Genomic DNA, 14563 nt, shown 5'->3' on the forward strand with positions numbered 1-14563 from the left:
TAAACCTTTTATCTCATGTAAATGAGGGTCATGTGTCCACAAGTTCCCTCTTGACTTGAAGGATCGATGCAGAATTAATTAGGGGGTGGGGCTTCCCCACATCACTCAGAGAACTCAAGATCTGTAGACACTGGCCGTCGAGAGTCCCTCACAATGGGAGGTCAACGAGAAGTCAAGCGCCGACATCTAGTAATACATTTCTGCCTTTGAACGCTGCATATCAATCATGGGCCATGCCCGGAAACCTCAACACCGGTCACATGACCTGCCGGGCTCTGCTTCACTTATCTCTAGTCTCCAGTCACATCTTAAATCAGTCTTTGTATGCAAATATTAGGACGTCCATCTCAGCCCCAGAAAGCAAGTTTAAAGTGCCGACCACTCCAATAATACCCTTTCCATTATTTATTCTTCTCTGAGTGTTGTTCTCTCAGTGGAGAGGGGCGAGATTGGAGCGGCGCCCCATATATTATGTGACGGAGCTCTGCAGGCCTTTCCATAAATAATGGTGCTCATTTCTAACGTGAACGCATTGCGTAAAATATTTAACAGCGTCTGGGGGCTGTAAAGAAGTGATGGAGAGTCTGAAGTAAACTGTGAAGCTCTTTCTCTCATTTCTGTTGACACGGCCATCTCTGAATATACATTCTCCTTAAAAACACTTTTCAACCCTCTCTGTACTCAGAGCATCATATGATTCATAATTCACTGGAGCCTCTTTCATACCACTTGGCTATTTGTCAAGATGCTTTTCCAAGCAATTTTCTGGTTTATGCTGAAATATATAAAACCTTAATATAAAATCACTTTCTTTTTTCATCACAAACCAGATTATTCTCATACATCATGGCTTGTCTGTGCTGGTAGGGTTTTGTTTCGACTGCCCCATCTGAGTGCACCATTTGGGACTTTATATATAGGAATAGGAAGTTTGGCCGCAAATCTTTCAGCAAACACATGTTAGAAGAGATGATTAAAAGGAGTGCATGGTTTTCATCTTGTCAAAGGTCACTTCATGAATCAGTGTTGGTAATGTGTTGTTTTTCTCATAACATACTTGGGGTTTGTTAAGGTTGAATGTTTTTCTGCTGTTCTCATTTTCCTGCATTTTTCTTTTATACCATCTAACTTCTTGCCCTGCACTCTCCTTTTCTTCTTCCTTTTTTCTTTTCCTATTTCCCTTCCTATTTCTTTTCTTGTTCTTGTGTCTTTTCTTGTCCTGCCATTTACTTTAATTCCCCTTCTTGTCCCTCTTCCCTTTCCTTTTTCCTTTGCTTCCCATTCCTCTTTCACTTTTCTTTTCTTTTTTTGTTTCTTTCATTTCCTTTACTGTTTTTGTCTATTTTCCTTACCTCCTTTCCATTTCCTCTTCCCCTATCTTTTTTCTGTTGTTTTCTTGTCCATTCCTTTACTCCCCTTCCCCCTTTTTCCTCTTTCCCTTTCCCATTTTTTTTGCTCAATTTCCCCTTCCCTTTCCTCTTTCTTTCCTATTCTATTCCTTGCCTGTTTTATTGTGCTTTCCTTGATTCCCTTTCCCCCTCTTTCCCCTCTTTTCTTTTCATTTCTTTTCCTTTGCTCCATTTCCCTTCCTCTTCTCTTTCATTCCTTTCCGTTTTCTTTTTCCTTTCCTATCTTTTATTGCTCTATCCTTTGCTCCCCTTCCTTTTCATCTTCTCCTTCCTTCTTCTCTTCTCCTTTCGTTTCTTTTTCGTTGATCCTTTTCCTGTTATTCTTCCTTTTTTCTCCTCTCTTTTCCTTTCTTTTCCTGCCTTTCCTTGTTCATTCCTTCACTTGCTTTTCCTTTCCTTTCCTTTCCTTTTCCTTTGCTCAATTTCCCCTTTTCTGGTCCTCTTGTCTTTTCTTGTCAATTCCTTTACTCCCTTTCCTTTTTCTTTTCGCCATTTCCCCTTCCTCTTTCCTTTTCCTTCATCTTCCTTTATTTCTGTCATTTACTCTCCTTTTCCCTTTCTCTATCTTTCCCTTTCCTTTATCACCTTGTCCATTTCTTTTGCTTTTGCTTTTCTTTTTTTCTCTTTCCTCTTTTTCTTTTTTCTTTTTCTTTCATCGCTTTCCCTTCCTTTATCTCCCTTTTTCTCATTTTTTTCTTTGCCTTTGCTTTACTCCCTTCCCCCTTCCATTTCCACTTTCTTTCCCTTCCCTTCCTTTTTTCTTTGCCATTGCCCATTTCCATCTCCTCTCCTCTAGGTTATAGGATCAGGCTGGGATCAAGTACAGATAAGAAGGACACAGGCCGGCTGCATGTAGATTTCGCTCAGGCTAGAGATGACCTGTACGAGTGGGAATGCCGACAGCGCATGCTGGCCCGGGAAGAGAGGCACCGTCGCAGAATAGAAGAGGACCGTCTACGTCCCCCTTCACCGCCCCCCATCGTTCATTACTCTGAGCACGAATGTGGCCAGTTAGGAGAAAAGCTCAAAGGTGGGACACACAACATGTTATACTTCCGTAATAGTGATTTGTTGCTTTGGACTGTCACACTTCTGTCGTTTCCTGAAGCTTGTGAAGAGGCTGCTACAGTCTGTGTGCCCGTTGGCTGGATGCATCGAAAAGCTGTTTGTCTCTTCGAGTTTGATGTTACTTGCGGTTTAATAGAAATCGTCTGTTTAGTGACTGCATCTTGATTCTCTGTCAAGGAGAGAAAGTGCATTAAAGAGAAATTTTTTAGATGAAATCAGTTGAATTTAGCCATGTTTCCTTCAGATTCCCTTACTTTTCCATGTAATGTTTTCTATGCAGTTTGAATGCTGTTAAGCTCACTTTGCAGTGGTCACAAATAACAGATGAAAGGAAGAGAAGACAGGATGAAATTACACTGTGTTTAGTGGACCTTTTGTACTGCTGCTGTAGAAAATCTGTAGAAAAAACAGATTTACATATCTCATATCTGCTAGATTTGTCTGTTTATCAATATTGACTTATTGAGTCTAAATCAGGTAAATGAGCAGGTAAATGGAGAGGGATTTCATATTCATGACAAATTTATGCTGTCTTAAAAAGATTCTTGATGGATTAATAGTTTAAATTATTTGATATAATTTTTGATCATCTGTAGTGAAGACTTCCATAAATAAATCAAAGCATCCTAGAGTTCTCAGTTATACATGTGTTGGTCAGCAGGATTACAGCAACAAGAACAAAATAATGATCTTTTTTTATTTACTTTTTTACAACAGAAGTCATCTTCCCTGTACAAACTGCAATATCTTTGCAACACTGCTTCATCTGTTGCACAGTTAACGCCAGACATTTGCAGATTTTAAATAAACACAATGACATTAAAGAAAAATAGATGGCTGGAAGAGCCTCCCTGAAGCATTCGTTACAGTGATTTTCAGTTTCCTCTGTTTCTCATCTCATTCCCAGCCGAAAGTTGCAAGCCAAAGCTTTGTAGTTCATCTTGACTGTTTTCCTCTCCCATCTGCACAGACACACCTCAGGCCTTCATGAACAACATCGCCTTATTTGTACAGAAAGCACAAAATATTAAATATCAATAGTGTGTTATGATTGACAAGGTTTGACCTTCCAGACCTGTCGCATGCTGTAGATGTCTTTCCCTGTTCTGTTGTCCTCTCCTAAATGTCCTCTACTCTACTAGTGTGCATCTGCTGTCTTTTTTGGCCCAATAAGCATGTCCTGCTAATAAGTTTTGACACTAGAAGGTCCCAGATGAGAAGTGTTCTTCTCTAACATTGTACTCAACTCTCTTCCCACCATCTGTTTCTCCCCCGCCGTTTTTCCTTTCTCCACTCAGACGACGGCAATTTTGCCGAGGCCGTGCGTGTCCTGCTGACCTGGGTGGAACGAGGGGAGGTAAACCGCAGAAACGCCAACAACTTCTACTCAATGATCCAGTCCTCCAACAGCCACATCCGTAGGCTGATGAACGAGAAGGCCGCTCATGAGAAGGAGATGGAGGAGGCCAAAGAGAAGTTCAAGAACGCCCTTTCTGGGATTTTAGTACAATGTGAGTGTTCCTTTACAGATGTTGCTTCTGTCTCAAAACCTAACCTTTCTGGGCATTTTTCCATCATTATCAGTTAAGGAACAGGATTTTACACAATCAGTACGTTTACATGGACAACAATATTCCGATATCAAGCTGATTAAGAAACTACCATGTAAACAGGGATTTCTGATTACCTTAACCCGGCTAAAGTAATACTCGACTTAAACACAAATCGAATTAAGACAGGGAGTATTCCTATTTCAGTCGCATTATTGAAGTGCATTATAGATGTACAAGCCTTAATCACAAGCATTTTGCGACAGGACACGTACACACACGACAGTGGTCTGACGGCAAACAAGAGAGCATGGCTTCACAATTTGTATCTGCCCTCCTCTATTTGAACGTATAGCATGACAAATAATTAACTGCATATGAAGCTTACGTCAAATTAAAACCCCAAACTGTATATGGTACCATAACAAATTTTGACTGTATGTTGATACGGTGGGAACGTCGGATTGCGTGGCATGGTGATGTAATGACGTGTGCCATTAATCGATCTATGTTCTATAACATGTAAAACAGGAACATGAAAGGAATATTCTAATAGCAACTTAATCAGAATGTTGTCTTATTCAGAATAAGGTCAATCATTTGATTACCGCTGTCTATGTAAACGTAGATAGTGATAGTGATAGCTCACAGATCATAGCTCATCATGATCGCCTCTGCTGTAAAAGACCTGATTAACCCGCAGATTTGAATTTTTCTGATGCACAAACCCTGAAATGATTTCACTGATTTCACCTTTTAAAGCAAATATATGGGGAAATACATGAGCATTGACTAGCACACGTGTCAAACTCATTTTTAGGCCGGATAAGACACATTTCACACTTGTTATATTTTTACATTTATATGCCATAATTCACATTTAGAAGGGTCTCACTATACGTGCGAGTATGTGTAGTCAATAACGTAATATATGCTACCGTTAGAAAGTTTGGGGTCAGTAAGGTTTTTAATATTTTTTTTAATGTTTTAAGTCATTTTTTAAAGATATTACGACAGCTGTACAGTAAAACAGTAATATTGTGAAATATAATTTCAACTTAAAATGTGTTCCATTTTATCATATTTTAAAATCTAATTTATTCCTGATGCAAAGCTGAATTTTCAGCAACATTACTCCATTATTCAGTGTCACATGATCCTTCAGAAATCATTCTAATATGCAGCTCAAGAAACATTTATTATTATTATAAATGTTATATACAGTTGTGCTGCTTAATAGTTTTTTTTTTTTAAAACCATGATACTCTTTGATGAAAAGAAAGTTCAAAAGAACAGCATATATTTGAAATATAAATCTTTTGTAACATTAGAATTTACTTGACCGGTACCGTTGATCAATTTAATGAACCCCTGAATATTAATTTCTTAATTTAAAAAAAAAAGCCCAAAACTTGACCCTAACTTTTTAATGCTAGTGCATGTCCAACAAATTCAAATACTGAACAAAATTGGTTTTGTTGATCGTTCAGTAAGAACCTTGTATTTTTTTTATTATAAACCATAGCGTTATTGCATTCTAAAAGCTCTAACAGATCATCAGAACTGCAGCGCTGCTCACATCAAGTAAAAGCTGCTTTTCTGAAGATCTCTAAAGTGCCGTTGACTGTTGTGTGACGTCACCCTAGTTTCATATACACTATCATACACAAAAGGAAGCATTTAGTAAATGGGTGCTGTCAGCTACTGCATGATTACACTTCACTTCCTGCCATCTTGATAGTACGCTGCAGTGCTTTGTACTTGATTGATCCAATGCCCAGAGAAATGGAACTACCACTCACACACTCTCACACTTATAGTTTCCTTGATGCATGAGCAGGCGTAATGTTCAGTCTGCCTGTGATTCAAGTATATGGGGGGTTGCATTTACTATGACCTTAGAACAAGTCTGATAGAGATTTAATATTTCATTAACATGCAACTGTGGTATAAGAGACGGGGGAAATGAATATAGACTTATTAAAAGGTTACGGCAAAGACAAACTTGCCAGGAAAGCGATTCATTTTCAAATGAAAATATTTTATGGCATGCATATGCATCTGTTGATGAACGTTGAATTACATGTACCAGTGTGCTGTGTATTTACTATATAAGCAGGAGGTATTCAGACATATCAATTTTTAAAGTTACACTTTTGAATGTAATGGAAAAGGTTGTTTTACAGAAAATCTGTTAAAATTTTGACCTTAGAACCAAGGCAAGCTAATTTTACGCTCTGCTATCAGTCATTTTACACTGCAGCTTTTCCATGACTCGGTTTGATAGTGTACATGCTTTGGTCTGAGATCAGTGCGGACTGAAGGTAAGTTCTCCTAAGGTCTCTACCACTGAAAGCAGAAGAAGGTAGAGTATGCACAGCTACAGGCCTGTCATCTGTAACGTGCCAGGCATGTGTAGAATTATCAAGACCCTGAGTCTGTGCTTTTGTTTAGCTACTTAGTCTCTGGACAGCACTACTGATGACCCTTCATAGATTAAAAGTAAGTAACCCCAAATGGTCACTAATTTGTTTAAGTCATTGACTAATTTCTCAAATAACATTGACTTGAGCTTGTAGATTTGCGTACACTTCTGATGACATGCCACTCAACAACACACTTTCTGTGAAGCTTGTATGTATGATGCTTTATAAAGTCATTCACAATTCCTTATAATGCACTAGGAGTGTGCAGTGAAGCCGTTTTCTGTATGAAATGCATTCAGAAGTTTGGGTTACGTGATTTTGTTTTCTTCTATTAAGATATCTATTTTAAATAAATGCTGTTCTTTCTAACTTTTTCTCATAGAATCATGAAATCTGTATCAAATAATAAGAATATCAGCACAAGCGTTTTTAACAGTGATGATAATCAGAAATGGTTCTTGAGCATTAACTCAGCATATTATGATTTCTGAAGGATCATGTGACACTGACGACGGGAGTATTGCTGCTGAAAATTCAGCTTTGAATGACAGAAATAAATAGCATTTTACAATGCATTCATATAGTAAAACAGTTATTTTAAATTGTAAAGATATTTCACAATATTACTGTTTTACTGTATTTTTGATCAACTGTAGAGAATTATTTTAAAACATTAATAAACGTAACTTTTGAGCAGTAATTTATGTATCTGTGGCAATGACAAAATTATATGTATCTGTGTATGGGTATTATCAGGCTCTCTAACAAGACACAAGTGTATTAAAAACAATTTTTAGATTTAACCCTATTCCATTTATAGTTTCCAGTTATAGCAAAAATGGCATTTATTATTTATAAAATTATTTATTCTGTTTTTAATGACTGTGCTGTAAAATAAAGATTAAAAGTCCTTTAAAAGGAGAAAAAATATGTAAGCAAAAATTATTAAAAATATCCTTTGTGTGGTTGTTGGTTAATCAGTGAAACAAATGTTTCTTTTTTTTCTTTTTTATAAATATGAAATGATTTTACCTCATTTAAGCCCTTCAAATAATGCATTTGACTTCAGGCACATCCCTATGATGCAGAATGTAATACATTATAATCCTTGTGTTTTCATGATTACACCTTTAAAGAGTAAATGCAAATGCAACCGGGTTTAATAATTTATGCTCTAGAAAACGTTGTACCATGGTTAAAGTATCTACAAGAACATACAAATAATTTTAGGGTTACATTGTAAGGCATTATGAAATAAACTCCATCAGTATAGCAGAACCTGAATTCACCAAGTGCAACATGTTTCTGGATCAAAATCTTTGTTGATCCTGGAACAACATTCCAATCAACCAATCAGATTCAAGTTTCAAGTTCAGGACAAGTTTGTGTCAAGTTGAGGCTTACAATCAGAGTTCGGTGCTTCTACATCAGTGTTATTCACTTATCATTTCCCTCTGATTTTAGGGGGAAATTGTGGCTATGTTTAAAGGCAGGGATATAGTTAGGACTACATTCTCGGACAGGAATGTTTTTCCAGGATCAACAAAATATGTTGACCAAGGAACGCGTTTAACTCAGGATGTGCATCAGTATACAGGCTTCATAGAAAGTGTTACTCCTCCTCTACCGACTTGGCTGAACAGATTTCATGGTCCAATCATGGTTCTCTGTCCCACAGAGTTGTTTTATCAGTTCCTCTGTCAGTGATGTTATGCAGTAACTTGACCTATATTGAATGACATGGTAAGTCTCTCTCTTAGAACATGGATATCCTCACTTTCACCACTTCACAACACCACGTCACTGATGTCTGTCTATCAGCGTATTGTGCCTCAGACTGTAGTTGCATCCATCCTGATGTCATATAGAGCTGGAGCAGACATACATATTTACGAATATGTCTAATCTCTAGTGGCAGGTTGAAATCCAAAGGTGTTTATTGTTTTCAAGAGACAAAAACATTACCTTCCCAGAGATACAGGCTTCATCTGCCTGAAAATATCTTTTCTGTTTGTTTGTTTTCTCCCATATACTGTAGATGTTTCCTTCTGAAAGTTGTCAGATTGTTCTAATGGGTTTAGAACGTCTGCTTGAGGAAGAAGTGACAATACTGATCTGTTACCAAGCCTGCTCTGGCTCTATGTCGAAGTTATCTTCTATCAGGAAAACTTCCAACAGAAAGGTCATGTCACCTTAGGAGAACCTTCTAGAAGTTTAACTTTGTCCAGCTCTTTATCTGCAAGCAGCAGACAACCATTGATACAATTCTCTCAACAAACTGCAATAAGTATCTGGCACTATAGTAATGTCTGGTCTGTCGTGATGACAAACACATGCAGCAGAACAGGCGCTCACACAGAGGAGAGAAAGCATTGTGACAGTCGAGCATCTGTCTTATCTGAACGCAGGCAGAGCACACAGCCAGATAAATAATGAAAGGCATATCCAGCTAAAAGCTTGCTGGGGTTGCAGGCCTGCAGGAGGATAGAGCAGCAGGTTGCCGCAGTGGCAGGTGGGACATGGTGACATGGGAATTCTGGGAAAAAGACTATTTCGGCTTAAGACGGTGAATCCCGGCTGAGGCAGCTGACTGGTGCTGTCACAAACTAAATTTGTATTTGCCCCATCTAAAGGATGGTTTGTAGTATTAGTGTTAACTTGTCTGTAAACGATCTCGTCTTTTTTTTGCAGGCTGTAATTTATTATCACACAAATATGGGTGAAGTCAAGCAAATGTTTTCACATAATCAATGTTATAAATCTATATTATTTTAGATAAACAAGCACTTTGCTTCATTTCAAGGTTATTTGAGTGGAAACCCCTTTCTGAGTAATTAGTAAAGGCAAAATTAGTTACTTGCGTATAACCATTTATATGCTTTTGAAGATAAAAAACTCTTCTTAGACAAGTCGTATATCTAAAGCGCTAAATCTTTGCTGTAGTCTGTCTCTTTATCCCTATCAGATACTGCTAAATTACAAAGTGAAAAGTTAAATTCACCTTGAACAGGCGAAAATAATCATTCAGACAGATAGAGTATTAAAAATACTTAATAATTACCAATATCTGCTTATATGGTCTCAATATATTCCATTCTTAACGTAAAGTGAACGATTTTCACAATCGTTCATACGTTTGCTCGGTATAAGAGATTTTAAAATATTTTTTTAGTCTCATGTTCAACAAGGCTGTATTTGATCAAAAATACATTATTGCTATTGTGAAATATCAATATTTAATTGAACTTTTAGAAAATTGACTAGAATTTTTTTTCTATTTTAATATATTTAAAAAAAAGGTAATTATAAACAAAGCAAGTTCACATAACTTAATTTTTTCAATTACGCATGAAGTTTATTACTTAATAATTCCAAAGCAACGGGTTTCCTCACTTTTTTAGTTAAGTCAACTGATCATTTTACAGTAAAGTATTAATTACTAAAAAAATATCTTACTGAATAGTTCATATTAGAAAGGTAAGGAATTCTGTTTTACTTCTTATACTACAGTATTTGTTTGGAAATTAGAGGCGGTATAAATCCAGAGAAAGGCCAGGAACATATTCAACATAAATATGCAAATGCAGAAGTGAAGGCTTGGCCAATGCATTGCAAGTATGTGGTAGCTCAAGCAGTAAAGAAAGGCGCTCAAAACGCTGAGGTCATTGCTTTTATTCCCAGGCTAAGCATGAACACAATATAAATGTATAGCTTGTATGCAATGTAAGTCACTTTGGATAAAGTGTCTGCCAAATGCATAAATGTAAATGTCTTTTTTTTTTTTTTTTTGCTTTACAGTATCATAGTCCAGTACTCAAGAAGGTGATTGACTTCCCTTCAAACGTCTTGCATTAAACTAAAATGTTCGGATAGATTCTTTTCTCCCATTAGTGGAGTACATTTTACAAGAAAATACCATTTCATTATTTCTACTTAAAAAAAAAAATCATGTTTAATTCAATTGTTTGTGAAGCTTACTAGCAATTTCTGAGTAGCCTACAAATAGTTTCAAATGAAATTCAACACCATTTTTCTCAGTGTTGTAATACCTGGCCTTGCAGCAGTGCTAAGAAGCAACACATACTTGCGTTGCATTATGACCTTATGAATACATTTTGAAATGATGCATAAAATTGAGCTTGCACAGCTGGAGGCGTTTGCATTTAAGTATTTAAATAGAGTGTAAGCGTGTTTCTGCTACAAGTTTAACTATTACTACACAATTATCATCATGTTTATGTGAATAGTGAACATGTCATTGATTTGTTGCCTCTTGCGTTAAGCAGTGCCGTGGCCGCACATCAGTCTAAAAGCGGTCTGCACACCTGCACACGTACATACACTCGGGCACATGCTCTCCGTCCTGGCTTTGCCATCGATCTCTTCCATCAAATTATAGGATGCTGAAGTCACTATCGATCCAGCTTCTCTCTCTCTTGAGCATGCCTATGCCGCAGACAGATGTGTTTGGCAGCCTTCCTGACTCCCCAAGGTTTATTAACCCCCTCTCAGGGAGGGAGGGAGAGAGAGAGAGAGAGATGGGATATCTGAGTGAATCTGCATAGGCACGTTATACCATCAGTAATGATGTCATACATCCATCAAGCTGTTGGCACCATATGTTTCTGTCTCTCAGTCCTACTGTTAAATCACTTAGGCTGATGGATGTTTTGATGTCATTTCCCAGACACTGGGACATTTCGGTATTAACACACAGACAATTTTGGGGATCTGTGATGCATGGCACAAATAGTAACTCTTTGAAATAGGATATGATTGTCCCAAATGATCTAGTCATGAGAGTGGCTTGTTTAAGGGCCTATTAGATTTCTCTAAAAATAACAGGCACACCGAGATTGATTTAAAGTAATAGTGTTGGTTGAAGCTAGTGCACAAAAGCTAGTGAGATCACATGCTATTTCCTTCTAAAGGGCCTCTCACGCTGAAGGTGTTAAAAAGCGATACACCAACCTGAAGTCATGTGTTCAGTCAATGGGAGTTGGTGATTTTCGAACTTTATGCAATATTACTAAAACGGAATCTCTTAAGTGAATGATTTGGGACATTTCATGCGTCACAGAAACTTTTGATTCCAATGTTGATCATTTTTGTCAGTTGGTTCCAAAACTATTCTAATTAGCTAAAAAAATTATAAAAAAATACACTACTTTTCTAAAGTTTGCAATAGTTCCCTTTTTTTATGTTTTATGCTCACCAAGACTGCATTTCTTGGATCAAAAATACAGTGAAAACATTAATATTGTGAAATATTTTTATAATTTAGGAAATCAGTTTTCTATTTGAATACATTTTAAAATGTAATTTATTCCTGCATTCCAAAGCAGAATTTTGAGCATCGTTACTCCACTCTTCAGTCACATGATCCTTCAGAAATCATTCTACGAGAGTATGTTTATAATCGATATTTCATTCTTGTCATTCACCATCTTGGATGATTTGTTTTTCTCTAGATTTAGGCAACAAGAATGTGTTCAGTGTTTCTTTTTGGCTCAACCTTCATGTCATTAGCATACCTATGTTATCTTGAAACGCCACCTAGGTTGGCAGCTTGCTAGATATTGGAACGGATTTTATGTCAGAGGTGTCAGAGCAGCACATACTATTAGCAGCTGTGCTTCTCAGCAGCTGTTCCCCTTCCGTCCTGCGTCTTCCTCCTGTTCTACATTCTCACAGGAAATGACTGCCATGTATCTCTAACATCTAAAGCAATCACGCCCCACAAAATAGTTGATTGACTGCCTTGTCTCTTAATTCTGAACAGATGACTATTTCTGGAAGGTTTTCTTTAATGAGTCCAGCCTGTCATAGATGAAACATTCTTCTCATTATCAGTTGATATACTCTTAAAATACAGGAGTTCCTTCGACTATATGACCATTAGAGTCGGTGAAGGTGAGAGGTGTGTTGTGGTAATTGAGAAAGAAGAAACATGAGATGGAACAGTTGTTCTCAGGTAAAGCGAAGGATTTCGCGATTCAACTGTTTGATCTTCCCAAGAGAGTCTAAAAATCAGTCATTATTTATTCACTCTCATGTCATTCAGTACCTATAGATTTTCATTCTTCTTCAATAGACCACAAAAGGAGATGTTAGGCAGAATGTTCCAGCTGCTGTTGTGCTACATTTAACAGAAGTTCATAGGGATAGCTCACCTAAAACTGAAAATTCTGTAATTTTCTCACCATCATGACTTTTTTTCTGTGGAAAACATAAGATATTTTGAAAAGTCTCCTTGTTTCATACTGTACAATGCAAGTCAATGGGGTCCAATGTTGTTTGACCCCAGCGTTCTTCAAAATATATATTTTGTGTTCCACAGAAGAAAGAAAGTCATACAGGTTTGGAATGGCATGAGGGTGAGTAAATGATGACTGAATATTTACTTTGGGTTAACTAACCCTTTAACCTGATTTTTTGAGAAATTTGATCTCATTCAGATCTCCTCCCTGTAACTACACCAGTCCACCCCAGCTCAGTGTTTGTGCTTTATAGAGGGGGGTAGGGGAAAAGAACATCACTTCCTTCCAACCTGACACAAATTTTTTCACTCCTCTGCACCTTCCCAATCGCCCCTCTCTCTCTTTCTTTCTTTGGACGCCCATACTGGCCCCTGCATCCCCTGCCACAGTTGAGCAGATTGTGTCTGTATTCCACGCTGCTACCAAACAAAAGGCATGGGACCATTTCTCCAAAGCCCAACGCAAGAACCTGGACATGTGGCGAAAGCAAGCAGAGGTTGGTGTTTTCATTTCTCTAAGTGAATGTATTCATGCTTCACATCTTCACAATAAATTATGCAGAATGTTTCTTTCAGACATTAGATTTTCCCATTCCCCCTGTCCATTTCCCCTTCCCTGCGAGCTCCCAATGTGTACTTGAACTATTATGAAGTCCACATGTTTTATTTTAAGTTGAATATTAATGGTATAGATGTAGATAGTCTTAACTGCTCAGCTCTCTCCGCTAGTAATATTTTACCCAAGTCTGACTGAGATTTCAGCGGTTCACAACCGGCAGGTAACATTTAAATCTTTCCTGGTTGAAGCAATAGAAATACCAGTATCTTGAATCATTGGCGCTCTTAAAACCCCCAAACGCAATGCAAAAGAAAAATATTCATTCTCGATCGCTAGAAGCTTGAGACAGATAAGCTAATTAATGAGTTATAATCCATATGTGTTGCTGTTGAGGTGTTTATTCTGTCTCTTTCCTCTGTTTTCTGTGGTCATTAGGTAAGTTTTAAGACATCTCTCTCATTATTAGTGCGCAAAGACCCAATCTGGTGTCTAATTAGCACCAAGCAGCATTAAAACACCATTTTACATGGATCAGAGGGCTGGTATTGTTTACGTCTAATATAGCGGAGAACTCCTGCTCAGCAAATAATGAGTGTGAAATCAACTCGAGGACTGGACTGTCCATGTGTCATAAAATCAAGTTCCTATAAACTTACAGTAATTAATTATCATGACTAAAGTCTAAATGAAATCAGAATTGTCTTTTTTTAATGTGCCTTAAAATTAAAATTAAATGTTTGCCTTTATAATAGCAAATGCCAAATGATTAAAAAAAGAAGCAAGATGCATAAAGGTGCTCTAGTGAGTAAATGTGACCTTCAGCCTCCTTAAAGTGTGTGTTGGAGGAGGGTAGTAATCTACCCATAGTTTTACTATGGATGGGTTTCAAATGTTGTTTTATGTTTACCTGAAGCCATTGGAACAGCTTTAAGATGCAGGTACTGTAACTGCCAAAAGAGTCTCCTCAAGGTTCAAGGTAGGTGTTTAAAATATGCACTATGATGCATAATTTCTAAAAATTGAAGTTATAATCCATTTGATTTCATTATTTTCTGATACATATCTTAATTTCTTCTCCCATGTTCAGATGAGCAAAAATTGCTCAGACCTAGATTTTTCCTTCAGAAATATTGCACGTCCATTCATTTCCAGCCCTTTGTGAAGCCCATTAAGACAATTTGCTATTACTGTCTGTTAGTTCTTTGTTAACTTCATGAACTCTGAGTCCTTGAATGACTGCCTTGTTTAAAATGTTAAATGACATTTATTTGATTTGTTTCCAAATGAAAGTT

General features: G+C 37.3%; 1 protein-coding gene across 5 annotated transcripts in view; it reads left to right on the forward strand.

Annotated features, from left to right (window-relative positions):
• enox2 (ecto-NOX disulfide-thiol exchanger 2) overlaps window positions 1–14563 on the forward strand; it is a 280102-nt gene that overhangs the window by 234094 nt on the left and 31445 nt on the right. For all 5 annotated transcript variants that reach the window (XM_077235881.1, XM_077235879.1, XM_077235883.1 and 2 more), the window contains 3 exons: window positions 2206–2439; window positions 3776–3988; window positions 13103–13209. In XM_077235881.1, the coding sequence (XP_077091996.1) occupies window positions 2206–2439; window positions 3776–3988; window positions 13103–13209 (554 nt within the window). The remainder of the gene's footprint in view (window positions 1–2205; window positions 2440–3775; window positions 3989–13102; window positions 13210–14563) is intronic.

Source organism: Siphateles boraxobius, unplaced genomic scaffold, assembly GCF_051911475.1.
Source record: "Siphateles boraxobius isolate OS27281-9 unplaced genomic scaffold, OSU_SipBor_1 2, whole genome shotgun sequence".
Taxonomy (NCBI): domain Eukaryota; kingdom Metazoa; phylum Chordata; class Actinopteri; order Cypriniformes; family Leuciscidae; genus Siphateles; species Siphateles boraxobius.